This window comes from Suillus clintonianus (genome assembly GCF_016758775.1).
Source record: "Suillus clintonianus strain FC179 chromosome Unknown DEU56scaffold_22, whole genome shotgun sequence".
In the NCBI taxonomy this organism is placed as follows: domain Eukaryota; kingdom Fungi; phylum Basidiomycota; class Agaricomycetes; order Boletales; family Suillaceae; genus Suillus; species Suillus clintonianus.
This window is the reverse complement of record NW_024539246.1, coordinates 34345-61480: the sequence shown is the minus strand read 5'-3', so window position 1 is coordinate 61480 and position 27136 is coordinate 34345. Positions and strand designations below refer to the sequence as shown.

The 27136-nt window shown below is 47.6% G+C and overlaps 12 protein-coding genes across 12 annotated transcripts; 6 read left to right on the top strand and 6 right to left on the bottom strand.

Annotated features, from left to right (window-relative positions):
• Window positions 1–55: 55 nt before the first annotated feature.
• DEU56DRAFT_792663 (uncharacterized protein) lies at window positions 56–956 on the bottom strand. Its single transcript, XM_041352717.1, has one exon. It carries the CDS (start codon window positions 867–869, stop codon window positions 159–161), a length of 711 nt encoding a protein of 236 aa, XP_041210271.1. The 5' UTR covers window positions 870–956; the 3' UTR covers window positions 56–158.
• On the top strand, window positions 957–2250 carry DEU56DRAFT_792661 (SDHD, membrane anchor subunit of succinate dehydrogenase). Its single transcript, XM_041352716.1, has 6 exons — window positions 957–1187; window positions 1241–1282; window positions 1337–1539; window positions 1599–1731; window positions 1783–1826; window positions 1888–2250. Exons 1-5 carry the CDS (start codon window positions 1100–1102, stop codon window positions 1818–1820), a joined length of 504 nt encoding a protein of 167 aa, XP_041210270.1. The 5' UTR covers window positions 957–1099; the 3' UTR covers window positions 1821–1826; window positions 1888–2250.
• A 559-nt stretch (window positions 2251–2809) lies between these two features.
• Window positions 2810–3631, top strand: DEU56DRAFT_697327 (uncharacterized protein; the record flags this gene model as incomplete). The annotated part of the gene is made up of 1 exon (XM_041347252.1): window positions 2810–3631. A coding segment is annotated over one exon (822 nt), but the record flags the coding sequence as incomplete, so codon positions are not given.
• Window positions 3632–5511: 1880 nt separating this feature from the next.
• On the top strand, window positions 5512–7084 carry DEU56DRAFT_910893 (uncharacterized protein; the record flags this gene model as incomplete). The annotated part of the gene is made up of 12 exons (XM_041357234.1): window positions 5512–5556; window positions 5621–5785; window positions 5831–5927; window positions 5987–6015; window positions 6062–6085; window positions 6150–6312; window positions 6367–6405; window positions 6473–6547; window positions 6596–6706; window positions 6755–6795; window positions 6847–6872; window positions 6919–7084. 12 exons carry the CDS (start codon window positions 5512–5514, stop codon window positions 7082–7084), a joined length of 981 nt encoding a protein of 326 aa, XP_041210268.1.
• A 90-nt stretch (window positions 7085–7174) lies between these two features.
• On the bottom strand, window positions 7175–9342 carry DEU56DRAFT_792646 (uncharacterized protein). Its single transcript, XM_041352715.1, has 3 exons — window positions 9021–9342; window positions 8673–8948; window positions 7175–8620 (listed from the first exon to the last, which is right to left on the bottom strand). The coding sequence occupies exons 2-3, from the start codon at window positions 8910–8912 to the stop codon at window positions 7343–7345; spliced, it is 1518 nt and encodes a 505-aa protein (XP_041210267.1). The 5' UTR covers window positions 8913–8948; window positions 9021–9342; the 3' UTR covers window positions 7175–7342.
• A 1324-nt stretch (window positions 9343–10666) lies between these two features.
• Window positions 10667–12112, bottom strand: DEU56DRAFT_792636 (uncharacterized protein). Its single transcript, XM_041352714.1, has one exon. It carries the CDS (start codon window positions 11880–11882, stop codon window positions 10830–10832), a length of 1053 nt encoding a protein of 350 aa, XP_041210266.1. The 5' UTR covers window positions 11883–12112; the 3' UTR covers window positions 10667–10829.
• An 847-nt stretch (window positions 12113–12959) lies between these two features.
• DEU56DRAFT_792635 (armadillo-type protein) lies at window positions 12960–15455 on the bottom strand. The gene is made up of 8 exons (XM_041352713.1): window positions 15098–15455; window positions 14724–15043; window positions 14347–14672; window positions 14159–14290; window positions 14026–14110; window positions 13874–13974; window positions 13482–13813; window positions 12960–13432 (listed from the first exon to the last, which is right to left on the bottom strand). Exons 1-8 carry the CDS (start codon window positions 15375–15377, stop codon window positions 13011–13013), a joined length of 1998 nt encoding a protein of 665 aa, XP_041210265.1. The 5' UTR covers window positions 15378–15455; the 3' UTR covers window positions 12960–13010.
• A 428-nt stretch (window positions 15456–15883) lies between these two features.
• On the top strand, window positions 15884–16995 carry DEU56DRAFT_792630 (uncharacterized protein). Its single transcript, XM_041352712.1, has 3 exons — window positions 15884–16415; window positions 16468–16510; window positions 16564–16995. The coding sequence occupies exons 1-3, from the start codon at window positions 16255–16257 to the stop codon at window positions 16624–16626; spliced, it is 267 nt and encodes an 88-aa protein (XP_041210264.1). The 5' UTR covers window positions 15884–16254; the 3' UTR covers window positions 16627–16995.
• Window positions 16996–18156: 1161 nt separating this feature from the next.
• Window positions 18157–19416, top strand: DEU56DRAFT_900288 (uncharacterized protein; the record flags this gene model as incomplete). The annotated part of the gene is made up of 5 exons (XM_041356512.1): window positions 18157–18386; window positions 18600–18722; window positions 18967–18998; window positions 19055–19171; window positions 19218–19416. The coding sequence occupies 5 exons, from the start codon at window positions 18157–18159 to the stop codon at window positions 19223–19225; spliced, it is 510 nt and encodes a 169-aa protein (XP_041210263.1). The 3' UTR covers window positions 19226–19416.
• Window positions 19227–20435, bottom strand: DEU56DRAFT_939068 (uncharacterized protein; the record flags this gene model as incomplete). The annotated part of the gene is made up of 4 exons (XM_041358861.1): window positions 19227–19632; window positions 19683–20058; window positions 20111–20137; window positions 20213–20435. The coding sequence occupies 4 exons, from the start codon at window positions 20433–20435 to the stop codon at window positions 19503–19505; spliced, it is 756 nt and encodes a 251-aa protein (XP_041210262.1). The 3' UTR covers window positions 19227–19502.
• A 1048-nt stretch (window positions 20436–21483) lies between these two features.
• On the bottom strand, window positions 21484–22082 carry DEU56DRAFT_754542 (putative ubiquitin-like modifier; the record flags this gene model as incomplete). Its single annotated transcript, XM_041349828.1, has 5 exons — window positions 21484–21505; window positions 21561–21598; window positions 21652–21714; window positions 21761–21897; window positions 21953–22082. The coding sequence occupies 5 exons, from the start codon at window positions 22080–22082 to the stop codon at window positions 21484–21486; spliced, it is 390 nt and encodes a 129-aa protein (XP_041210261.1).
• A 1069-nt stretch (window positions 22083–23151) lies between these two features.
• DEU56DRAFT_884442 (UbiA prenyltransferase family) lies at window positions 23152–24449 on the top strand (the record flags this gene model as incomplete). Its single annotated transcript, XM_041356162.1, has 4 exons — window positions 23152–23253; window positions 23307–23691; window positions 23750–24075; window positions 24133–24449. 4 exons carry the CDS (start codon window positions 23152–23154, stop codon window positions 24193–24195), a joined length of 876 nt encoding a protein of 291 aa, XP_041210260.1. The 3' UTR covers window positions 24196–24449.
• Between the last annotated feature and the right edge of the window lie 2687 nt (window positions 24450–27136).

Here is a 27136-nt window from a genome sequence, read left to right as displayed (position 1 = left end):
ACGATATTTCTCGGTCACGCGCCGGTCGTCACGCGTTTGAGAGTGTCACACCACTGCTCCTCGACTTGTCTCTAGATTTCTAGCCATCGTGCATATGTTGAGCAACGAATGAAGCTTCAAGCTTGAGTATTGAAAACGATATTGCTGGGTATTTAAATTCAATGTTTCCATCCTACTTCATGACCATTTTCTATCATCGGCTCCACAAATCCTCGAAACGTCCACGAAAGGAGTTCAGCAACAACTTCCCCGCTCTCCAAGACACTGCGATCCTGGGACCAGCGCATGCCATATCCTTCTGCCACTCGCGCTTCATATACTAGGACCTGATGCGGCAGCCAGTGGAGATTTCTCCAAGTTGATTTATCCACCACTCGTTCAAATAGTGCCAGTGCACGATCGTTGATGGAGGAAACTGAGCCGGAAGGGGTGCCCCACCACCCTGTGTTTGTCTTCATCTTCCCTTTGTTGTTTCTCTCGACCGGTAAATCCTTTATCCCTGGTGTCTCCCCTTGGGAACGGTGCGAATGCTTTGACCATGCACGAGCACCAGCCGTGAGTCCCACATTGTTGGGGATGCTGAATGCTGTAAGGCATTCCTCTCGCGTTGGTGGCTCAGATCCTAGTGCAGAACCAACGGTATACGCCAGACCATTCAATAGATGTCTCGATAGCGGGTCAAGCGTTTGCTTGAGCTCATCTAGCGGCTGTTTGCTACACTGAACCAACTCCTGGACTCGAGATCGCTCAAGCGCTGCAGATGATAACTCTTTGATATTGAAACAGTGAGGGATGGGAATCAAGACGCTTGACCGACTGCCAACATTTGACATCATGGGAATCGCAAAAAGTCTCCAAAGCATGAACATCAGAACATTGGTTGAACGAGGTCCAGTGACTCAGTCGATGGCTATCGTCGACAATAAATTACTGTATTACCTTCGTAGAAGAACGAAATTCCCGCCGTTGAACACGCTCGGATATAACCGGAATCATGTGATTGGCTAGCGGCTTTATCCTCAACGCTCATCCGCGCCCCGCACTGTGCACACGACTTTTCTCGCACTACTTTCCTCAGGGTTTGACACCACCAGCGACAATGGCTTCGTCCATGCTCCTTCACTCAACGCTGCCCAGAACCTTTGCTTCCGCGACTGGACGTAATATCCTGCGATCTGCGTTGCAAGGTAGAACCTTTCATATTCCTCAAGCGTGGATCAAGCTTACCTGCGTTTGAAAGTGAGAGCGGCAAGCTCGACTACTCAGTATGTACCAGGCGGACGTGCGTTTTATAAATCCTGTTTCGTACCAGACAAACTCATTTTGCGCTCGACAGCTATCATAAAGGGCACCGTCAATGACCCTACGGAGTTCCCTCCTCCATCAAGAACGCATGGGTCGTATCACTGGGCATTTGAGCGCCTTCTTGCGGCCTCCCTTGTTCCCATGACGGCGGCCGCTTTTGCGACCTCTGGATCATGTTACCCCGTCCTCGACGGACTGCTTGGTCTCAGCTTGGTGATGCACTCTCATCTTGGGGTCAGTGACCGCTGGGGGTGGCACTCTGTGAGGATCTAACGTCGGCTTATTCATGCTAGTTTGACTCGATGATTGTGGACTATGTGCACCCGCGCAAATTTCCCATCCTTGGACCTGTCATGACCTGGACACTGAGATCAGCCACGGTTGGCGTGCTCGTTGGCGTTTATCAGTTCAACACAAATGACATTGGTGCGATGAATCTCCCTTGTCATCTTTCCTCACCTGACTTATTTCCTATAGGTTTGACGGAGTTGATTGCGAAGGTCTGGACAGCATAAGATTATGTAAGACTCCGCGTTACAAATTACCAATAAAAATCGTTTATCGTTTACCACCGGTGCTCAGTAGACGACGAAGAACACTAAAAGATGTTGAGAGTAGTAGATATTCACAATATTTAACTGGTGACCAGCCTTCGCCGTTAAGACGCAAGTTCAAACCATCAAGCTCGCCGCGCTTGAACAGTGGTTGTCAGAAGAGAGATGGTCAGTATGCATCTTCCTCCGCAATACTTATCCTCCGGCACTGCCAATAACCGCCATTGATGTTCGGTCGTGACTCGAAGTTCCCTCGCGAAATTTGGCCCGCCGCATTTCTAGCTGTTGACTTCTTGGAATAGCTGTACGCCCTCCGAACCATGGGTAGACACATATGTCGAAGGCCTGAGCTGGCGGAGGGTGCTATATGGCGACCTCAGGTGCAGTTTTTCCCAATTTGCTCATAATACGACATGAAAGACACGTTCTTGACTTCCCGTTATTGACGGGACACCAAATGAGTTTGCTCTTCACAATACTAAATGCGATGATCAGGATGATGAGGAGCTGGATACTATGAAATTCGAAGGTGTGCTCTCACTTACGTCGTTTCGTGTGCATGGATGACAACCTCTGTCGCGCAAGGAGAAAGCGTAGTTCGAGGAACGGGTGAGGGACTTTCCATGTGACTTTGGATGGGGGGTGGTGGGTATGCGTGGATCGGTCGGGGGGAAAAAAAACGTAGGTATTGAGGTTATTGGCGTTCGAGCCGGCGGCCACCAAGGCTGCGTTACTGAGTGTTTGATTTTCAGATTGCTCAAGGACAGTGGAATTTGCCCAGGAATACATCAACTCAGTAATGGATCATGTGATGTGGTGATTGTGGCCTTGTGTAGCCGGTGGCCCTTGTTTACGCTCCGACCGGTCCACAATTCACGAGGCAAGTATTAAAGGCAGGGTTCCTTCAAACCAGCTTCGCATCTTACTTGCACGTCATGAAGCCTATTACCACATTTCCATTTACTTACCTCCCAGTTGAGCTTGTCCTCATCATCCTCAGATATTACGTGGAACCCACCTTTGATCAGACTGCTCCATATGACTCTAAAAGTCCATATTCTAATGCACGCGCCCTCTGTCATTTCTCCAGAGCTGTCAGGCGGGCGGTACTTCCAGAACTCCTCCATACCGTACTGCTTGAGCACTATGTCACAGTGAAAGTGTTCGTGCATGCTCTACATATGCAAAAAATGTACGCGGAGAAAGCAAACCACCTCCGTTTCGACTACATTCCCCATGTGCACAAGATCTGGATCGGATCCCAGTGCCACAACCCATGGGCCTTTAACTTGATTGAGCGTCCGCTTTCCATCAGCCTCCTCTCTCCGGTGCTACTCGCTGCACCATCCATTGCCCTTGACTGGACAAGTATGGGCCTTCTTGAAGGATGTCTGGAACATGCATGGAAGTCCCGTGCAGCCACACATGCCAACAACGAACATTTCCCACTTCCCTGGAACACCAAAACCCTGATCCTGTCGCGTGAGACCCCCATCAGCGGCGCACGGTGGGGGTGCCTCACGGACACTCCCCAGGGATCTGCATTCCTTGGGTCAATCTCTCACCTCTCAACCACCACATCCCTCCTCTGGTCGAACACACCATCCTACTGCATGGTGCCGTGGATGGAGGTCACTCCATGGGCTTCTTTCAAAAACCTTCAAATTGTCTCACTGCCGTACTTGATTGCTATCAAAGCCGGCGCTCGCATCAAGCTGCGGAACACACATGAAATCAACGTGCACGTCGATCTGTTGACATTGCCTGCATCCCTGCTAAGGGACAACCGCGACATTCCCGAGTTTATGAAGAAAATAAAGGCGTTGGATCAGAGAAGTTTCGGAGAGGAGATTATTCGATCAGATGGTGTTCATTTAAAGGTGCTCCCTTTTGGCGTTGTGCTCCCTTCTGGCATCTGCTGGCTTGGTCATGATTGGCGGCAGAAAGTTTGGGCAAGCATGTTGTAAAGTGGACTTGGGGCGTTATGATATGGTTGGTATTATGAATTTGTACATATATCCACTTCTCGGCACCCTATGGACATTCTTTATGTACATACATAGTAAACGCATCCTCCTAAAATTACCGCTACTTTGTATAGCGAGTCTCATCGTCCGACTTCTACGATGAAGTTCTGGCTTCAGTGTAAATACTAAAATTTATTGATCCCGCATGGAATCGAACCGGTGTTCAATTGTTTGCTTTGTTCACCATCTATCAGTGTTGCTCGTGCCGAATGAATCGCAGGATTCTTCCATAAACATGCTGGTTGCCTCAGGGATGGTTTTTGCTCAACCGGTCCGCACTTCATCCTGTGTGGATCACATATAGCTGCGGGATATCACAAACTTATGACTTCCTATCAGCTAAGTTAGCCCCCTCCCTGCATACACAGTGACAATGATGTGTCAACAGAGTCATTTAAAACAGTGGTGCCGGAGCGCGTGCAGCTACTATTGCATGGTGTGCAGTCTCAAACGTCGCACCCTGCCACACATTTTCGTCGGCGGTTTATTTGCTGTGAAGTATGAAACCAATTCTCAAAAGCGTCCAAGAATTTGATAACAGACTCGGTCCGCCCGAAGAGCGTCAAGTCATCTGGCCAGTACATGTTATGAAATTTCGTCACTGAAAGGTCTACGACATGTGCGGGCCCTCGGGGACTCTTTTGTTTGCCTAGCTCCATAAGTCAACAGAAGGCGGTTGATCGAATTTTCCGAGATCTGGTCTGTCGATATGACAGATTGCTGTACTCTTACACGCTGAGCAGATGATATTACTCAATCGCACTGGACCAAGACCCACTTTGGCCCCATGCATTACTGATCAGCTGATGGTCCAATACAGCATTGCATTGTCAATTGCCGGCCTGCGTGATGTAATCTCATTCTTCGCCCAATGCTCGGGCGGTTCTAAGGGCACTGGACTGAGTAGGATCATGCCCTTATGCCAGATATCTATTCGTGGTACTATAGCTAGTACGTACCACAAGGATCCAAGAGAAATCACGGAGGGATTACATAATTAATAATTTTCAAATGCAACTTTTCCGGCTTCATTTTGTCGCAAGCCGCCATCATGATCTCCAAGGGTTAACGTTAACATGCGGGATTCAAACTTTTGCATGATAAGTATGGCTATCCGCTACATGCGGTTAGTGATACTTGCCTCAATGGATATGCGTCGTTGGAAGTTGTTCGCGGTACTACTTGTCGGATGTGTTTTTCTTTTAAATGGCTATCCGCTACATGTGGTCAGCGATACTTGCCTCAATGGATATGCGTCGTTGAAAGTTGTTCGCGGTACTACCTGTCGGATGTGTTTTCTTGTAAATCCCGCCGGAAAGCTGACATAGACTTGACACAAACAGCGATTTTCGCAAGCCCCGCGAGCCTGTGGTCCTCACATCGCTCGACCACTGAAATTGATGGTATAATGAACAGTTCCTATCAAATACAATGAGTAATGATAACACACTCACTGCTGTTCAAATCTCAGATCTCGCCAAGTCCATCACTGTAACTAGCTTGCTCCACCGTTCGAAGCAGTACTTCGTGGGAAGGAGCCTGCCTTCCCGGTTATGCTGTAGAGAGATTTAAAGTGTCTGACAAAAAACACGCTGCTAGACCACTTGTTTCATTGACAATATACTATGGGTGACTACATTCCCGACTCCATTGGACTTCAAACTGTCGCAGTGCGTGCTCCGCCTCATCCGTCAGCTTTATGCTTCTGTTTCTCACAAGCTTGGATTTATCTAGTATGTTGAAGGTAGAGTCTACATTCGGCTTCTTATTTGTCCTGAAGAGCTGAATATATGGGACAGTCGCATCCGTGGCAGCCTTGGTAAGGAGGAAAAAAATAGTATGCAACCAATACCAATTTCCCCCCAGCTCTTCGACTTCTGCATCACTTTCGACTCAGAGGTCAGTATGTTTCAATGACCACATGAAGAACTGACAAAATTCCAGGTTCGCTGGACATGGGGGAGAAAGTGGGGATTCGTGAGGATAGCCTTCGTTATCTCTCGCTATTTGCCAGTTGCAAGTTTTGCTATGTCGGTATATTGTGAGTACTCACGACAGTCTATTTGCTCTCACTCTGAGTCACTGACATCCCTCGGTTAGGCGCCATCGAGTCAACTCGTGGAGGAATCGTAAGCTTCTTGTGCCAGATTTGAAGTATACGTGACAACATTTCAGCTTAATCATGGGAGGTTCTCCGCTGTATATGGCAGTTGCGTATACAATAACCTCACTTAAATCGATGAATATTCAATATTTTTTCCAGGCATACATTTTGTGGGTGCTGTTGCTGCTGAAGGTTAGGATCAACTTCAAGTCAAGTTTCCTTTTCCCCGACACTTCTTTGGGCAGTCCTACTCGTGACGAGGACATACGTGTTCTGGGGGGGCAACAAGAGGTTCTTGATCGCCATATCGGTTTTCAGCATGGTCACTTGGTCTTGAGCTATTTTCTTGCAACTTGAAATTAAACATCCTTCTTAGGTTATGAATGCAGCTATGCTAACCATTTCGATGTTGGGCGTGAGTGAATCTGGAGGTCTTAACTTTTCCTCTGCTCTAGGTTTATTTTGTTCACCTCATTTTCCAGATTCTGTGCGCGGTGTATTTGAGGAAGGACGACATGCTAGCATCATTTATGGTTTGTTGGCATTCTATGAGCTTGGTACGTAGCATTCGATGGGATATCTCGCCGGTCACAATCCTCCGCCAGTTTTGGTGTCCGTCACGCTATACAAGCGCTCCCGATTTTCTCGATTCGAAAGTAGTCCAATGGTCGCTACTCTATATCGGGATGGCGTGATTTACTTGCTATGTATTACTGGTAAGTCTTGTAGATTGTCGTCAAAAACGCAGCCTTATTTTTTTGGAGTGGCCGCGATGGCGAATTGTGTTGCAATCGCTGTGCTTCCCGTGAGTCGCTTGTCTCGAGTCGTCAGCTGAGCTTCTGATCAGGTTTCTCAGTCAACATATACCGCACTTCTTATCGGGTAAGTCCTGTTGTCTAACTCCGTATCTAAAGCTAAGTCAAAGAAGCCCGCAGGTGGTCATACACAGTGTTCTTGCTTCACGCATCCTGTTCAATCTACGAGCATTGCAAGAACCTCAGGATGACATCACAAACATTACCTCGGATGCGGTTTTCGTGCCAACCCAACATTCTGTGGATTATTTAGAGCTACGAGGGATCACAAACGTGTAGCTACATCCTAGTGTTAGTTTTCCTTCTGCATATGGGAAGCGAGGTGTGGTCGATGGAGTCAATTGGAGGGGGTTGCTTCAGCGATTCAGTGCAAAGTAATATTAGACCTCGACAAACCTATGTAATACTTTACTCTACCTAAGTTACAAAGACCACCCAAATCTAAGTAATACTTTTACTCCGCCAAGTTACAAATAACACCCCCTATCAAAAGAATCCTTGACCAATTCTACATATGAGCGACTTCGTGGAATCTTTCTACCGCCCATCCTGTACGGGCCTGAATCGCAGCCGGTCATAGTAGGCCTTGACTTCCATCCATTTATCCCTCAGTTCTGGATGCGCTTCAACGTACAAAACCGTCATATTCGGTATGGTCGCCCCGAGGAATTGTGCAACAGATTCAATGTCTCCAATAACCGAATCGCGGATGTTGAGCACATCCAGGAACTGAGCACGAGCCATACTGAGACCGCCCAGCGGTAGTTCAGGAACGTCCCTCGCATCCAATGACATGTGTACGCAGGTGAGCTGCGGGCAGTGTTGGGTCAACGCTGTCAAGGCATTTAAACTGATGCTGGGAGTTATGGAGGACCAAGGTAAGCTGCAGAGTCGAAGTTCCTCGAGCTCGCTCCAGGCTTTAGCCGCCGCGATGATGAAGTCATCATCTAAATTAAGCGTACCGAGATTGAATAATTTGATGGCGCGGAGATTGCGGCAAGCGAGTAGCGGTGCAAATGTAGATGAATGGAAGATAAAAGGATGGTCGGCAGTTGTGTTTGCTTGAGTCTTGTGTCGGAGAGAGATTGCTCGAAGAGATGTGCCAATGGCACTCAAGAATGAAGTGATGACGGTAGATCGTGCTTGGACGTTGTAGGAGACGAAAACCTCTTCTAGCCGTGGTGACGTTATAAATGATATGAGAGACACACACTGAGGGAGGTCGTGTGCCTCAAGGCTGAGATGCCGGAGAGCGGGGAAGGTATTATTCCTATCGCGTAGCATGTCGGCATCGAAATCAGGGTGAAGGCTTAAGTTGAGCTCTTGAACATAGCGAAGTGATGCGATATTCAGCATGCTCTGTGCAGATATATGAATAGAGCTGGAGACGACCAACTGGCGTAGGTGTGGCAGTCCAAGGGTCGAAACATTCAATTCGAATGACGTCACTGGAAATAAAGATGAAATTGTGATGTTTTCGATGCGGGTAGCTTTCCGAGGAAGGTCTTCTAGTACTCCACGAACGCTCTCAGGACACAACTTTCGAGGGAGAGTGAATGTGAGGCTTGTCAGTTTTGGAGAGAGAAAGCCTCTGATCAGGGGGAAGTTGGAGGAACTGCACGACAGGATGGAGAAGTCGAGCGAGGAAAGTGAGGGGAACAGAGACTGTGGAGGGCGTTCAGCAAAAAGGAGTGGAAGCGCGTCCTCGTGTAATCTGATCATTTTCCTTTGCTTTGGGTATGAAAAATTCTTCACACGGCATGAATACATGTCAAATCGTGCCCACTCAGAATCAGCAGGTGGTCTCGTGAGATACTATAGAAACTAAAATTATGAAATTGCATGCCCGTAGCGATATCAGACTCACAAGTACATTGCTGGGGTGAATCTCCCAAGTGCCTCTTGGCAAGCACATGACGAGGGGACTTAACGAATGCTGAGTTCGCCAGAGGGTATCAAAAGCACATTCCATAAAGGAACGACATGTCCGAGCTAGCCTAGCAAGGTCACCAGTATTTTCCAAGCGCTTCGAGTCCCGCTGACCGTCGGCAGCAACGAACTGAATTATGTGAGAAAGGATTTCGTCAATGAGCAGAGATTGATGCATGGTAGACCACGGAAGACAATTCCAAATTCTGCAGAGCTTCAGCAGAAGTGGATCAGTAAAGTTGCCCAGCTCCACTCAGCTTGGAGTCTGAATATTAAATAGGCTCACCTGCCACAACAATGCTCCAAAGGAGGGCAACGTTGAAACGGAGTAGGTCGAATGGATGGAAATTTTCTCAAGCTCGGTTACTAACTTACCTCATAATAAGGAATGGAACGACTATTCTCCTTCTATTTGGTCTGGGGAGACTATAACTTACCAGGCGATAAGGACCTACATTCTTCATGCGATCCACAGCTGGCGGATGGGCGCGCATCCGAGAGCTCCTCGGAGACTATAGGGCTCCGACACTGCTACACACTGCATATTATTGCAGGCGTTGCAGTCAATAAATTCTTGGCTGAGTAGTTGATGCGGCCGTCCGTTGATGAGTCGAGGCATAACAAATTAAGGCTCAAGTAAATTGCCGTATCACTACTGCCGCAACTTGCCGTATCTCTTTCCCGAACTGTCCTGAGTCATTTGCTTTCTAGTTCATTTTAGATCTAGCGTCAACGACCGCGATGCTCCGTCTGTAGTGTCGTTCGTAGAATTCACAATTGTTTAGGTACTCGACTGGACAAGTTAAAAATGACCAGCATGCGCACATTCTACGTGACCAGTCCATCAAAACGAGGTGTTTAGATTTCTCACCAGTATAAACGTTATGACCAGACCCCGTGGAGCATGCACGCCTTCCGTGTTGTGCAGCTGACCAGTTGACGTAGAAGAGTCCTGAATGACTTCGTCGCACGTGTAGATGTGAGAAAAAGTGCAGCAGACGGGACGGGGATGCATCGATGGGACGCGAAATCGAGTCAGCCTGCGTCATGTTTCTTGAGCCGATGGTGTAACAATATCGAATCACGACAATAGACACGAGGTGATTACGGGTTAGCAAGTGCTATAACTAGCTAATAGTCGTGGGCGACGATGTCGAGAGGAAGTTTGACGTACACAAATAAGAAACGCGTTTCAAATGTTCGTGAGCGCTGAGCCTTTGAGGTTTGCTCAACTCCAGAGTGCCCGAGTGAGCCTGTCCTTTCGTTGTCTCCCGAATGTGAGTGCTAATGTGCTTGCTTTCGCTAGTGCATGGAAGCGGAGGGCGTGAAGGAGTAATGACATGAAGTTCTGGATCATGATAAGTCAGGATTTGTAACAACTTTTGTGTGGTAAAATTGTGATCAAATATGCTTTTCACGCACTCTAAAGTTATATGTAGAACGCTGGTGATGGGTTGCACATCCCGGTGGCAATGGAGGAGAAGAATGATGGTGAGATAGAAGCCTAAACAGACGCACTCACATGAATTTCTTCCGCGGAACCACCCCATTCCAAAAGTGCACGTTCACAATGCAACTAACACGTCGAGTTGTGTGCATTCCATGATAGCACAAGATTGGTGTTGTAAGAGCGTGTCATCGACTTGAAATTCGAGACTCTTGGTGTGGTTGATAGTGATTGCTGGTCTCTGAGATGACTTGTCACTTCTTCGAAGGCACAGCTTCAGGAGACAAAGCTTAAGCGTGGTTGCTATTGCCTTCAGAATCAACGAAAATTCCGATCTACAGAGCTCGTATCTGCCCATCGGGCATGGATTCGAAGGATCGGATACCTTGTCAAGCGAATGGGTGACACTCACAGACGGTGGACAAAGTAAATGATAGGACGCCGGTTCGACGTCATCGCAGCATGCGGGATCAGAACATCATGCATCATGGTCCATGAGAGTGATATTAATATGTATAAAGTAGTGGGAATTATAAAAGATACATCTAGAATGTCCATTAGGTGTGCCGAGAAGTGTACATGCCAGCATGTACAATTACATATATAATATTAATGTCTGTCATATCATATCACCCCTAGTACTCAGCTTCATAACATGCACGCCCAAACTTTCTCCCACCCATCACGATTATACCAGCGTATGCAAGAACGGGACACCTTTAAACGAATGTCACTCGATCGGATACACTCCTCCCCAGGACCAATCTCAGCCAACGCCTCGATTTCCTTGGGAATGGAATCGCGGCGGTCCCTCAACAGGGCTGCAGACAACGTCAGCAGCTCCACGTGCGAGTCGATTCCTGCGAAGATCAACGCCCATTGATCGGCAGGGGGGTTGATGTGACGCGGGTACGGTAGTAAGACGGTTTTAAGGCTCTTGAAAGAAGCCCATGGAGTGATCTCCATCCACAGAGGCAGACGGTGGTCGTCCGAACTCGTGTACGACTTGTAGTCGGATGCAGATGTGTTGGTTGAGAGATGAGATATGGAAGCGAGGAAAGCGGATCCCTGGGGAGTGTTCGTGAGGCGCTCCCACCATGGGCCGGTGGTGGGGGGCGTACACGATAGCGTCAGAGTTTGGGTGTTCCAGGGAGGTGGGGAATTTTCGTCATTGACATGCGTGGCTGCACGGGACGTCCATGCATGTTCCAGGCATTCTGCAAGAAGGTCCATACTTGTCCAGCTAAGGGCAAGGGACGGCGCAGCGAGTAGTATCGGAGCCAAGAGGCTGACATCAAGCCCACTCTCAGATGGTTTTGTTGCATAAGCTCGGGGGGTAGTGAGAAAGCGAGCTGGTGCGTGATTCCCACCCTGGGATACAATCCACATCTTGTGTACATGAGGTGCGTAATCAAAATGAAGGTGGTTTTTTGTCTCCGCGTACGTTTTCTGCATACGTAGAGCATGCACGAACAGTCTCACGTTTCGAGCGTCCTGCAATAATATGGTGTGTAGGAGTTCGGGAAGCACTGCGCGCCTGACAACTCTGGAGACGCAACAGAGTGCGAGTGCAAATGAATATGGATTTCTAGCATCATAGAGGTTGTCCTGATCAAAGGAGGGTATCGCGGAATATCTGAGGATGATGAGAGCCAGCTCTACTGGAAGGTCGGTAAAAGGAAATTGGGTGATAGGTTCCATGACAGGCGAGTTGGAGGTGCGCTGAGATGCGAAGGTGGTTTGAAGGAGCCCACATGCCTTTAATACTATCGCCTCATGAGTTACAGAGAGCAGTGTAGACGCATCGCCACGCGCTGTGACCCGGTGGTCTATAGCAGCCTTATTGTTCCTTCTAACATACTTGGTCTATTGTGCTGTGCCCTGACCTGTTGCGTTCAGGGCATATGAAGATGGCAGTGCACCTATACAGGTGAACAATGGGATGAAATTTATTGCCTCATTGTTAATCGGTTGTAATGTACCTTAGAATCACGTGGGTGCTTACTAGTATACTTCCGACCCCATTAAGGTAGCGGGCTTGTGGATTCGACGAACGTCACGTGAAAAACGTGATGAAAGAGTGACAAAAGACAAAAAATGTAATAACTATTGATCAGGCGCCTTCTGCGTCAATCGCCTACTCAGTTATCTCGGTAATAATATTGCAAACATTTCATGGTTTTCAAAATGAAAAGAAGTGAAGTAGGAAGTATGTTATTCCAATTTCTTTGATTGTTGAAAGCAGCTGTGGGTGGCAAAGTACTATGCATCATACTCCGACACAACATGCCGTGAAGCCGTTGCCATCCATCCATGGGCAACAGAACACGCAGGCAGAAACGCTCGATAGCAAGCCTGGAAATAGCATGGGCTTGCAGAGCATCTAACAAAAAACAAAAGACATTGAACATTGAGCAGGACGAAAACTTAAATGTAAGCAACTTCCTATCCTTCACTTAACTTAGCATGCTTCGGCATGAGTTCGGCAGACTTTGTAGATACTTATCCATACGGCGTCACACCTGGTCACATGCACGTGATGTTCGTCGAATTCTCAAGCCCGCTACCTTAGTTATCTTCTCTTTTGACTATGATATAGGTCAACAGGGTGCACGCAATATTATTATGTTCCAGCGCATACATGCGACTGTCCATTATAGCAGAAGGGCCGGACCGGATCGGTTGATTCAATGTTCGATTTGATGATCGTCTCCTGGTCAGCCTCTAGGAAGGAGCAATAGAATGCTGGCCACATCCAACCCTGGATAATATAAATATATCCGTCAATCTGACTCAAAGTTCACTGTGGCTAGCTTTGTAGAATGAGCATTACAATGACAATGAATTAATCTTCTCTAGTAAGACATTTCTCCCTTTCGTCTCGCTCTTTTTGATTCTCTCGACAACGTCCTCACTAAACCAGCCCTTGACGGTCCGTTTTTCCTCAGTACTTCCCTCTTCTCTTATCCGCTGCAAAAATTCTGCGATAACAAAGGCACCCTCTCCCTCAGCCATGCTTACTGTCAAATCCTTGCCGACAACGGATATGAATGCAGACGCGAATGCTGATGGGGAGAACGACGGTGAGCGAACAACGGATTTGCTGGAATGCGAGAAATGTCCGCCCTGGAAAAGGGATTTATACATTCGTGACGTGTGCGGGAGGTCAATTGGATGAAGCTTTGAGGCATCCTCTGAAGGGTATATCGAAGCTAATGGTTGAAGGAGGGATTGTATAGCCGAAGACTTGTCTGAGAAACAAACGTTAAACTTGATAAATGTTGAGTGAAATGCACCAACCGCCGTCAGCGTATAGCATAATTTCCAACACTACCAAACTTCCACCGGTATCTCGCGCGGCTCCCGCGCCGTTGTCCTCGATGAACTTAAGTAATCCCTCACTTGCTGCTGCCCGTATTTCACCCTCGCGAACATCTGCACTTTTCTTGCTGGTTTTGCCACGTATAGGGTCTGTCTCAGCAATTATCGCTATTTGGGCAGGTGTGAAATGCCGTCGTGACCGAGGTACAAGCAAGTAGAAAAGTGCACGTCGACCTTGTGGGGTGTTAATGAGTGTAGGGGCGTGGGCGGTGATATCTGAAACAAGAGATTTTGCCGTCAACTTTGTATCGCTATAGAAGAGCATGTTAGAATTCATCAACATTGAGCCGATAAACCAAAAAAAAACGAACTCGATCACGTCTAAGGCAGTGAAGAGGACGAGCTGAGCCTCATCGTCTATACACATACGCTCAACATGAGGCTTGATGGCTTTGATAATTTGTTTTCGATCCTGTACGATAAAAAATTAATATTGGTCATACAAGCCAACATCTAAATGTACCTTGGCTGTCCCATAAGCAATGAAGTCTCTCACAGCCCTGCTGCCATCCTTGGTATGGACCATCTCGGCAAGGACATCCTGGCAACTGCAGATACAATGTTAATGAAGAATACACAATTAAATCTATATTTACCTCTCAAATATCTCTTTGCGAAGTTTTTCTCGTTCAGACTCATCTTCCGTGTCATTGACGGCATTTAGATATTCCCAAAGCGCCCTATGAACGATTGCATGGGTTATGGCGCCTTTATCGGAATTGTTAAAACTGTTGATAGCATCGTCGATTGGAGGACTACATGATGTTCAATGTCAAATGCTTACATCGTGGTGAGATTTTCTTTTAGCGCTACCAGTACGCGTTTTCTTCGTTCGCCCTCAAGACCTTCAAGGACCCCAGGAAAGCCTTTTCTAGCGTTCGCCTTCTCAGGTTCAGAACCTTGTGTTTGAGAGAACAAAGCGACTTCCTTGCCGTAGAAGTCGCGAAGAAGAATCGAACGCTCATATGCATTTGCGTACAGCTCGAAGGAATCAGCGAGAACCGCAGATGCCTCCCGGTGCAACAGTAGACGGAGTACGTGGGACTGGAATTCGAGCAAGATGGATGCACGATGTGCTGGACAGAGTCTGATCAATTTGGTCACCAAAAACTATCACCGTCGTCAAAAGAAAGCTTAATTGCGAAGATAAACCGGACAGACCTTCGAGTACTTGCTTTGAGCTAATGCCTTGTAATGGCCCTTGAGCTCCATCGCGACCTGATCCCTCTCCTTTTGCCCACCATATTTCACGACGGTCTGGATAATCCTGCTTGCATCGTGCTTTAGAACAATATCCTTGACCTTGCCTTGGGTAACCTTCATCAGGTCTTTCACATGCTTTTGTCGCTCCGCAGAGGGTATGCTTTTTTGCCGAGCTAATGACCAGACGAGCTTTGCATCCGCTAGTAACTGGGAGTGTGGTTTGGCTGCTCGACGCTGATCCTGCAGTACACGTTGGACTTTATGCGATTCTCTCGCAGCTACTCAGAACGATATAAGTCTTGTGCATTCGGTCCCTGTGATCGTCGACATACCGTTGGGGTCTTTGCTTGGAGCATCATCCACAATCATTTCATCTGGGGCGATCACCTGGTCCCCAGCTTCTTCTTCGTCAAAGTTATCCTCTTCCTCATCTTCGTCATTGTCAGACAACCCACTTGCTGGTATTGGCTGTGTGACAGGTCTACTCCGTTTCTGGATTTTTCCCTCCTCGAACTTCGTCGAGGGAGGTTTTTCAGAGTGCTGTTTCTTGGGTTTTGGGCCACCCTGCGAGACCGCTGGTCTTTTCTTTGATGCGCTTTGCAGGCCAGGCATTGGAAAGGAAGGGACTGACTCGTAAACTTGCAGTGACCTCTATCAAGCAAGTCTTTCGAAAGTTTTTGGGCCTCATCCACGTGACTACTTATTGCGGTGTAAATTGATTTGCGTGCTTTCCACCACTGCCAGTGGCAACTAAGTTACCCTTTGCAACTTGCCTTCAACCGAAGCTACTGAATCCCCAATTATCTTGATCGCTGGCGGTCCAAACTCTACGTGCCGTATGATGTGTTTGTGAGCCGACGGCACCCACCATCAGAGCTTTGTGCCAGTAATTATGAATGTTGTTTCTCCCATGAGACGCTGTCCCGCATTCCACTTCGCAATATTGTTCGCATTAAGGAATCGGGAATTCACTGCAATGACGGTATGATGCTATACCCCCTTTATATCGCTTCGTCTTACGCTCAGTGATTGGACTTGCCGCCACCTTCGACGAAATGCACATCGATGAAGCGAGTTTAATTGGCTAACGTACATACGTACAGCTAAGTATGACGATTCCTTTACTTACACTTCTCGAGGTACGACCATCTCTTACTAGAAAATTGGGTCGTTTCTCAAATTCGCTAGTCCTCGATCTCAAGTATTTTTTCGACCTTTTAGTCGGAGGGAGTCATCCGCAGTTCTTCCCGAGTCTGCGGAGAGCCCTGATAATTTTCGCTCAACCGTTTACATAACTGTTTAGCATTATTGTTCGGATCGCGTGCATTCTAAGCAGCGAATCCACTGGCAGCTTCAAGTCAGAACTTACGTGCATGCTGAAGCGAAGCGAAACGTTCGTAAATCGCGACGGCCCCAGTTATTCCAGCCTATAAAATACCTGCACACCATACCAGTCCATGGTTTCACATCCTTCACTGCAACAAGCTTCATGATGTTCACTTCCCGTTTTGCCCTCCTTGCGCTACTCACCTTCCTTGCTGGCGCCAACGCAGAATGTGCAAAGTGCGATACAACTTTGAAAGTTGGCACAACGACCTACACACTGGTCGGCAACACCCTGGAGCACGCCAACGGGTGGACACTTTGCACGTACGTCACGCTCACACTTTGTAAAAGTCAAGAGACTGATGCGGCACCGCAGCTACTCGGATAACGCGGGCGACAAAGTGGTCTGCGAGTATTCGGTACGTGCTTGCTGCTTGCTGTGCGGCTCAGGCTCATCGGTTTCGTTTGACAGAACGGCGGTATAATCATAGATGGTGATGCCGTGTGTCCACTTACGGCATCGGTTTGGTGCTGAGTAGGATGTGAAGTGGGTCTAGGGCCCCGCGGGAGGGTCAACGATGACGAAAATCGCTATAGGATGTCACAGGGTGCACGGTCATTAGGTTGTGTCGAATCGGCTCTCTGCCTCAGTGATGTGATACCTTTTGCTTCTTTGGATCACGGTGTGATACTACACCCGAATAACCCAGGATGACTACATGGATCGCCTCACCATCTCTACCCGAAGATGCCATTCACACATCACTTGAGTGCTTATCATTTCGCGAACTCCAGTCTGTATCTGCCTTGTGTCCCGGTTCCTGTCTTAGAAGTCAAAGGCCCAGGTGTGGTCAAAATAGGCTTGTTTCACGTATGTTATCAAGGCAAACAAAGTTCAAGATGTGTTATTCATTGCAGAAGACAAGCTGTAGTCTTTACCGGAAAGGCCAGTCCGACCTAGTTCGACAGACGTTCTTGCTGCATAGAGCATAAATGATTGTTCCGAGGGACGGTTCGCTCGACGAGTCTGCTGGGGAAACTGGACTACTATGGATAGCCTTTTCGCGTATGTTTCCTAGCGCAGCAGCAGGATGATGATCACATGAGACTATTGTAGAAGTCATCATGGCATCTGAGGACATGTTCGTAACCACTCAAGAACGTCAAAATGCCAGAGATAATGAATTTGGATCGATTTTCCAAGACCAGCGATCTCCGATATGTTTTCATACATCCCTGACGATACTCGCATACTATGATGTGGGCATCGTTGCAGGCCTGGGACACAGTTGAAGTGCACTCATCCCTCAGGCTGCTGTCGTGCCTTCACTGGACAACAACGTGCTATCTCACCTTCTCTAGGGATAGCAAACATATCAAATTGATGAAGAGGGGATTTCGGATTGCGTACTATCTAAGTAAGTTTTGCTGGAAGTAACCCGAAGAACAGGCGTCAAACGCGCGAGTTGGCGCGGCGGCCCGCGTTCATTTTAGGTTTGTGCGCTCTGACGCGTTCCACAAGGTACATTCGCGTCGGTACCGGTCTTCAGTCCGTTGCGTTATCTCATCTCGTGCAAAGACGCTTTACCACGTTACGCTACCAAGGGACAATTCGTCAGACCGTAAATTTACAGCGCTTGTATTGGACAAGTGGTTTTGTCGACTGAGGTGATTACCACTGAACCGGTTGACGGTTGACCTGTCTCATAAGGTACGAGCATCTTCACAACTAACTTTCGGAGCAGTAAGCCTTCTGCGTCGTCATCACCCTTGTGCTGGCAGTGGTAGACGGTCGAAGGTATATATAGAGAAGCCACATCAATCGACGAAGATGGCGGTGACGTTGACGTCTCGTGAGATTTTCATGTTGCCCATAATTGCAGTCTAAGGCGGCCCGGCGGGACTGACGTGTCGCAGCTGCAGGACGCGGAATTACACATTTATTTGAACGCATTCGAACTTGATCCTTAACAATATGTTTCTCCTCCCAAAACTCCAAAACTTCACACCTTATTCCCCCAGCGCAGCACAACCAGTTATGGAGACAGTAGTGTAACGTATCACCATGACAAGTATCATGGACACGGAAAGCAAGAAGCGGGCCTACCCTTTCCTCTTATGTGCAGGTGTAGGACCCGTCGTTGCCTACACCTCCATTGACGACGGTACAACAAGACACACAGCTGCAAGTTTTGATGACTTCGACAGTGTTTTCTTCCGAACAGTAAAACAAAAACGGCCAGCCGTTGTTATAACTCGCGAGCCGTCCACACTCATACACATCTGCAAGCACTCGTAAGTACACGGTCAATACGGTATGTTGAAGGTGTTTACTTTGTTGGTCGCATGGCCCGATGCTAGAGTCCTGCGCCGTGATCATGCCCGCCAGTACTGCGGCAGACACAATCATAGTGGTGAGTGAGGTGAACTTCATTGATGCAATTCAGGATAGGGCTGCAGATGATATTCTTTGTTATTGAACTGAAAGTTATCACTTCGCTTTCATAGCGTCCGCATATGTAACGTAATGCGCCGTGGCAGCGCGATAATCTCTCGACGTGGCTCCACGAAAACTCGCTGGTATCAAGCTCGCGTCGAAATTTCACGAAGACGACCACGATCTCCAATTGAGTAAGTTCGCCATACCCATATCTCTGTCGACGCCATCATTGTCCGGTGGGGCGGGTGCCTATGCTGGACAGCATGTACAGTATCATACTTTATCCAGCGACAATATGTGCGATCTGCGCTGGGTGTTGCTATGGTATCTATCCAAGCTTTCGCGAGGATGATAGTCCTCACCACTGAGAACACTTCTGGCATGCTATTTGAATCTCATTAATATATGACGAGTATGATTAAAGAGGATGCGAAGCCCAGCTACCTCGATCGAATGGTCTAGTACTTGTGAGTCTGTTCGAATCAACCTGAACCTCGAGACTCATTTTGTCAATGCTGATCAGTCCGCTTTCAATTTGACCCTTCTGGCTCAATGAATCCGAGACAATGTTATTTCATCTTACTGGCTGCCGACGGACGTTGCAGTATCATCAATGCTTTTGATTTCTTCTTCTGCACATGTGCGTATGACCGTGTAAGTATCTGATTTGTATTGATTGCAACAAGTTCCATGATGTTCACTTTCTGCTTCGCCCTCTGCCTGCCTCGGAATGGGCCGATCGGACCGCTGGTTCGTGAGCTGTGGTTATCGACGTTGCTCCAGGATCTCCATACCACATGCACCTACTTGTCGTGAATCCATGGACAGCGCCTGGTCACGATACGCCCATGAGGATTATCCAAAATATCCGAAAATAAAATCGGCGAAGTACAATTACACATGTAGATACAGCAACAAAATGCGGTATGAATTCTTTGTTAATTTCTTAACCCCACTTCACAAAATGCGTTCTAGTCATAGAATACCAGGGCTCTCAGCTCGATGGATTCCCGAAGCGGCGTTCCCTCTGGAGTATTCGGGTCTTGGAAGCCAGAATGAGGGGTGAGCCTCGCGACACTGCCATCTTGTATCGAGTCAAAGCTGAGGCCCTTTGAGTAAGATGAAAAGTGCAACTGGGTTACTTCACTAACCATTTGATAAGAACAAACTCTTCTGGGGTCATTGCTTTCATGTATTTCCACTGGTGGTTTGGGTTGTACGTGATTCCATATGTCTCACCCTCGCGGTCAGGGTATATAAGAGCGACAGGCAGCAAGTCATTCTTGGCATCGACACTCCGGAAGTCACATAGTGCAAGCGGCCAATCTACGGCTGCATGTGATATAGGGCGCCAAATGTTTATGACTTGGAAGCGTCTGCGAAGCAGGGAAGGAGCTTCTGTTGGAGGAAGATGCCTATGAACACGAGCAATGGAGGACGCAGTCGTTTGGTCCACATGGACCAGGGGGACTGGTTGACGCTTCTGTGGGCTATCGTCTGGCTCGCCTGGGCGACGGCGACGAATGGCTGCGACATGAATTAGGCATCAAGGGTTGTTTAAAATTGGTGGTCAACGTACTGTGATCGAAGATGACAATGCTACTTGCTCCCGTGACCCTCTTGATAAGGTCGATGCTCTCAGGATAGTATTCACGCTCAATCTCGGCATCATTCAAGAAACTGGTATGCTTCGCCGCTTCTCGCCCATACTGAAATCCAGCATTGTCAAGTTTGTAAAGTTCCTCCTTTCCGCGCACGTTCTCAATGTGCATATCATGCTGGTCCTCGATCCAGTTGCGAATGTGCTTCCCCGTGGTACTGTCTGCGTTGATGTTAGTGTAAGGCCGAGAGCCGTCAGGTGGAGCAAGGAAGTAGTTGAAAGTGCCGGTGGTATCAGAAGCCATGGTTAGTTGGCGCTGCACTGCGTAAAGCGGAGTGGAAGTGTCTTTGGTATCACAGGGTATATATGTGTCCAAGGGCCGAGGAGGCCGCTTGGCTTACATATCAATCCTTCTGGCTGACTGTCAACGTGGATGAAAATATCTCATCCGCATGGCGCCACTGAACTACGGGATGAGCGATTATTGATCGCAGTCGTACATAGAATGAAGCCCACCTGGTTAATCAGTCTCTCCCGCTCAAGTCTCGTGACACCGATAATTTCCATTGATGCTGACTTGGCCTCAAATTTTGCCTCTGCATACTGCAGCCGCGTGCAGCAGGGCTGCAGGATACAACAACAAAAACGTATATATATATATATATAGCAACTCTGCTACCTGAAAGCGTGTGACTCGCACGCGACTTCAAATTTTGTCCATCACGTCGTCTCTGGCGCTTTTTAAATTGTATTCTTCAAAAAACGACTGTCTTCCTTCTGTTGGTATGACTAGGGGAGTCTATGAGGTGGCAGATGAAGGATGTCAGGTTTCAGATTTTGTGGTTGCAACTCGGTAGTCGGGATTTAGCTTCAAGCAGGAAACCGAAGTGAGCGGCGATGAGCGACCTCATCTGATCATCATCTGAGTCGGTGAGGATGTCGGCAGAGTCAACACAAGCGACTTGTGATCAAGGGCAAACGACGATCTGCGGCGGAGAATGCCGCTCTGGGCGATACCGACTAGCCCCAAGAGTGCCCCCTGTGGTTTACATCCGAGTCACGAAAGCCAGAGTGAGCGCGGGCACGTAGACCACATTGGTGCGCAGCGCTATTATCCTTTCAGAGCTGGTAGATTGCACTGGTATAGTGATTTCTGTGCTGCTCACTACTGTTCCTCTAGTCGCCGTTTGCGCTTAAAATTCTACTAGAAGCTCGTTTAATCGATGTACTCAGTATCCTACATTCAGAGCAAAGTTTCAGCCGGCTTGGTTAGGTGTGGCCTGAGTGTAAGGTTGGGTGGTGACACAATTGTGCGCAAAAAAAACAAGATGTTGGAATTAAGCAAGAGAGTGTTACCCCCATGCCGCCGTCGTGCTACATATTATGCACTCGTATCAACGCGCTGCACACCAATTATCGAGAAACTAACCTATAGTTGACTATCAGATGTCCTTCTGTAGCGAACGACTTCAACAGCCATCAGGAGATGTTCTGCGACAAGAACTAGGCACATTAAGTACCTTGTACAAATTCGACACGGTGTCATCAGGAGCGGGAGAGAATGCGAGATTGATATATGTGAACTGGGACGAGTCAGCTCAGCAATAGAGACGAGATATAAATCCTAACCAGTGGATCTCCAGCTTTCCATGCCAGCTCCTTCCTCAAAAACTGTATGACTGCCTGGAAACGGTTGGAGGCAGTAATCTTATAGAAGTTCTGCCTCATGATCGGTGCGTTACCGACTGCCTTGAAGCGAACCACGACTGCATATTGGACCTGTTACAGATATAGCCGAGTTGATCTAACACCAGTGCTGACCTTTGGATGGATCCTTCTTCTTGTAAGTGTCCAATGCCTGGAGGGCTTCGGTTGCATTCTCGGACACGTCACCCGGTGTCCAGGGAAGGGCAGCTAGCCGACCGGAATCATCTGGACTTCCTGAAGCCATCGCGATGTACGCGCGAGGAGAGCTGAATGTTACGGATGTTCAGATGGTAAAGTTCCAACTTGAAAGTAAGTTAATGGTCCCATGACTTTCCAAGGTGTCCGCAAAAGGCAACCCTACAGCAACGTTTCAACATCAGATTTGAAGTTCCGTCGAGTCACAGCTTTATAGACACATTTACTTGGACGATTGTGCTCCTGGGCTCTGAGCCGAATTCGAGATACATCCTCAAAGATCTCACTCAGCTTTCAAAGACGCAGTGACATTTACTTGGATCGGATCTCTCCGCTCGTCTGGCTGTGTACTACTATTCTAAGTATTATGTTTCGTCCCCTACCCACCAAGGAGATAACGTGTGGCTAATCTTTGTTTTCAGACGAAAGTAAATTATCATCCCCAATCGCCGCTGAGACACGTTTAAACCTAATGAGTTTGTAACAATCCACCCCAGGCTCTGGCGGCTGGCTGAACTGTAAAATTCTATTTCCGTAGATCGCCTACCAGAGGGGTGAGTTTCCGTTTCGATCATTACAATATCTCAAGGTATTGACTCCTGCAGACACCACCTTATGGAATAGTAATACGCCGAGTGGTTCAGACAATAACCAGATCCTTATCTCATCACCTTGATCGGCTCTTGCTATCCAGACCTTGTGAATATACACAGCTCTTGGATCATTCCAACCTCTCTCGAGGCGTCCAATGTTATAGCTGGCTTTCACATGGAAATAACCCCGTGGAAGTTTGGACAGTAAGTAACCCGATTGCCAGCAGTGATCTCGTCACGTTTTGGGTGACATACCGCGCTGTGTGTCACCTAAACCGTGACGAGATTAATGCTGGCGAGCCGAGGCAGCTTGGCGCACTGCGCGATGTTGTCGCCCAACATTATTGCCATGGGTATAGTATAGAGTCTACCCTAGTCTATCCCACCGTAAAGAGTTAAAAATGAAATCACTCCATCAATTAGTGCTGTGCTGGCGCCAGCACAGTACTATCCGAGCCTCGAGGGAATCATTTTCGTTGTTATAATCCTGTACGATGGGCATCATGGGCTATACCTATGAAAATAATGTCGGGCCTCGCAGCGACTACATTGCGCAGTGCGCTACTCCATCTCGAGACTGCTTTTCTTTTCACCAGATCCGACTACAAGACAATACTCTTCCCGGTGGTAATCATTCCAGAAATGATCATTAGTGCGCGACACTGAATTTCCCGTCGTAGATCGTTTTCGCGCTTGTTCTATCTCCTCGTCGTCACCCGCTAGCCCTGTCTCACGCTCTGTGCTGGGTCTGGCTCCATCTCCTACAAGCCAACGTCTCTAACCAAACGTACTCTGCACATGAAGATGTGGTGAATAAGCCATGGCGTCCTGTGCCGTCCGGGCGCATTAGCGTCAGAGATTGTCGTGCATTGCGTTGGCGACTGACGGTCTTCTGCTTGGGTCTTTCATTCCTTTCCAGCGTCAACGCACTGATATCTAGTGCGTTGTTAACCGTGGTCGAGATCGTGCATGACGACTTTGGTCTCAGTCACCATCCCGTTTTCAAGAATTTGTGCAACGTAGGGGGTTACACGACTTTTGAAATTGGTGCTACATTGGTCCTGTGTAGGCAGTTCTCCCTGAGGATGATATTAACACTTAGCTGACCAGATTGATAATTTAGCGGGGGAATCCTACCTGGATGGAACGAGCATAACAGCACTTGCCTGTAGTGCGCTTGTCATATTTATGACAATTCATGCACAGGATTTCGCAGACGCGAATGGTGATCGCATGTCAGGACGACGAACTCTGCCGATTGTAGCGCCCGAAGGTTCCCGTGTCTATATGCTCTGCGCGCTTCCGTTGATTTCTCTCGCTCTTTCCTTCATTTGGAGCCTGGGACCACTCTGCAGCGTTTTATTTGTATCTACAGGCTTATGGGTCGGACTTCGGTGCTTTCTCTTCCGCGATGAAATTAATGACCAGTCAACGTACTTGCTGTATAATGTTCGTATTTTCATTGATATTTCTTGTCTTTGAACTAAGGTTTCTTATTCTCTGTAGATGTGGCTTTTGGGTGTTCATCTCTTGCCTGCTAATGCACGATTTCGTGTATTGGCGTGGTAGTGCTGTAGACACCTTCCGCGAAGAGACCCAGCAATTTTGTGCTATGGTACAGTTGCGGACAAGCAAACTCGACAAATTTGGACATCACCAAAAGATTGATTTTTCCTGCTGCCACAAATGACCCGGAACCCATTTTTAGTGCAGAATCCATTGATTGAAGACCAAAGCAACTGATTTGCACGAGCAGATTGTTACAAAACTGCCATATAAAAGTTTTGGAGGCCAAAATTTTGGCCAACCCCTAAATAAATTGCTAAATTCGCGAAAAATATGCCAATCGCTTCCTTTTGATGTCCTGTACATGATTCCGTTGAAATATCAACAGATTTCTCAGGCCGTTTTGGCACTAAAAACTCGGTAAGTATTGAGGTAATTGCCTCCGGTATGCCCCAAAATGTCATAATGATTCCATTTTATGACTTACTATCACCTACAAAGGGGTGAAATAGAAACTTAATCGAGTTTACAAACATGATTCTGACATGCAAGAGTACCTTTGACGACTTTTATACCCCAAAAGGGGTACACAACATCACTCAAATTGCTCAAAATTTTGGCCAACCCCAAAACTCGTGGGAAAATTACAAGAGAAGTGTTTTTAGACGTATTTTGACTCCCTGAGTTCAAATCTGGCCTCAGTTTGGCCCAAAAAAATCACCTTGGGTGGCTATGAAAATTGTTGAGTTTGCTTGTCCGCAACTGTATGTAGAACCTGTCCTTTACCCACCCCCACTTTTTTACCCCCCCTCGGGCAAAACTTCTAATTTCGTGTCAACATGTAGAAATTAATTGAAGAAGTCGATGTCATGCCTCGACGGATATTTCTACAGTATTAGATGATGAATTGATGTCCGCTGATGTGCGTGATACAAATTAGTTGATTTTGCTTAGCTATTGAATTCTCATGAGAGCCACAATAGATTCAATAAGTATTATTAATACAACTCGACGGAGATATTCGGCGTAATTCATTGCTATAGCCCCTGCATTTGTCAGCATCAGAGTCCTGGCTAACTCGGTGGGTGAGCGACCCGACAGGAGTGTACTTGGCGATGAGAAAAGGATGCTTATGTCCTTTGCCAGCAGCCTGACACGTCATTAACGTGGATACATACTGCGAAAATATATAAGGTGGCTAGCAACTTGACCAAAGAATTCAACGGCTACCTTACATTTTCTTGCCGACAATGTCTACAATCCCTGCAGAACTCGTATACTTTCTCCGCCCACTGATCCCGGTCCCGCCCATTCACCAGCATAAATGCTGATTCGAAGACAGGCCAGCGCGCGCGTAATCGGGAACAAGAGGTGCATACCGTAGAGAGAGCATTGAACTCCTCAAAGAAATCACGGGCGCGAGCAAAGTCGTCCTTTTTGACCACAGTATGTGTGAAACTGTGGTACATCATACTCTAACATCTGATTCTGCTGGATCTTAGCGGTCAGGCTCCACCGCCCCAGAGATGCAGAAACTGACGTAATGCCCGGAGGTGGTGAGACAGTTCAAGTTGGTGGCGCTGTCCACAATCAAACTTAGACTGCTAGTTTCACAGGTAGTACTAGGATAAGCCGTCTATCAATTTCATCCAGCTCGTTTCTCTTTGTCTCGTCTTCTGCATTGCGGTGGTGAGCTACTCTACTACCGAGGCGGATGCGTTCTCGGTGCTTTGAGGTCGTGTATCAATGGCTATTGGACGGGTGATTTGATTTGGTTAATAATACGATGAACTATTTGGGAATGCACTTATGGAAACGATGTCAGGCTCTCCAACGACTCTCTTAAACCCACGGGTCCGTCTGTTATAGCAAATATTCCCATGTCAATGTTGCTTAATCGCGCTCAAGTCGTGTCTGTTCCCCGAGTGTCACAACCAAAAAGGCATTTGTTTGGCACATTTCGTATCAGACCCCCAATCCACCAGCAAATAAGTATCTCATCCATAAGTGCAGGGCCCATGATTTTTTTTGTGCAACAAGCTAGGAATCAAATCAGTTTATCTTTTCTCTTTCGCAGGGTGAAGTTTACTATATTCCCTTTTATGCGCTGTGCTATGTTCTAACACACACCAGCGGAGAAGAAGGGATCTGAAGGGTACACGATATGATTGAAAGGTACAATGCACACATACCGACGTCTTATGTGCGTTCACAGCACGCAGCTCCTCAAAAAATGCACGCATTTGTTTTGCGGTAACTGCATTCCTTACACAAAGTTAGAACATAGCAGTTTGAAGTGGCGCTAAACTCACGATCTACCTAGACGCCCACCCTCGAACAATTGGCACACGTCGTTAGATATTTTCGCTCTCGAAGGTAAATAGATGAGAATGCGGCGCGGTTCTGATTATTGGCTTTGCGTCGTGTGAAGACGAGAATGGGGTGTTTTAGGGTGGTTGAAGTAGATGGCGAAGAACACCTTCAGCTTAACACCGATGCGTCGGAGGTGACGGTCGAATGGACATTGAAAGAGCTTGAAGGAGAATGCTAAGCGACTCGTAACTGCTCAGAGAAGTGCTTCGAGTCTCTAGGAAGGAGTACATAGTATGAGTGTGACACTGATGGCAAAAGCCTACCGGCCTGCGGGTCGTACAAAGGATCATCCGAACCGGCTGCCAATGCCAATAACGCTCTCATGAATCTTGGGACGAGGAAGTAGGTATCAAGAGTGCCGAAGTTGATCGCAAAACATGACAGACCAAGGCGTTGCAAAAAGTACGTGAGATGGGAACGAAAAAAAGTTATTACTTGGTAGAATATAAATGCACCATGTGTGTCTCTGCGAACGCCAACGAGTGTGACTGTGTTTATGTGTTGCTAACTTGATGTCTGCGTGCGCGTGTAAATTAGTTTAACGGATCCAGCGCCATACAATGTCTGGTAGCAGCATGGTAAGCTAGAAGGGCTGCTGTTCAAATTATGTGACAGTGCTGTTGGCCATGGA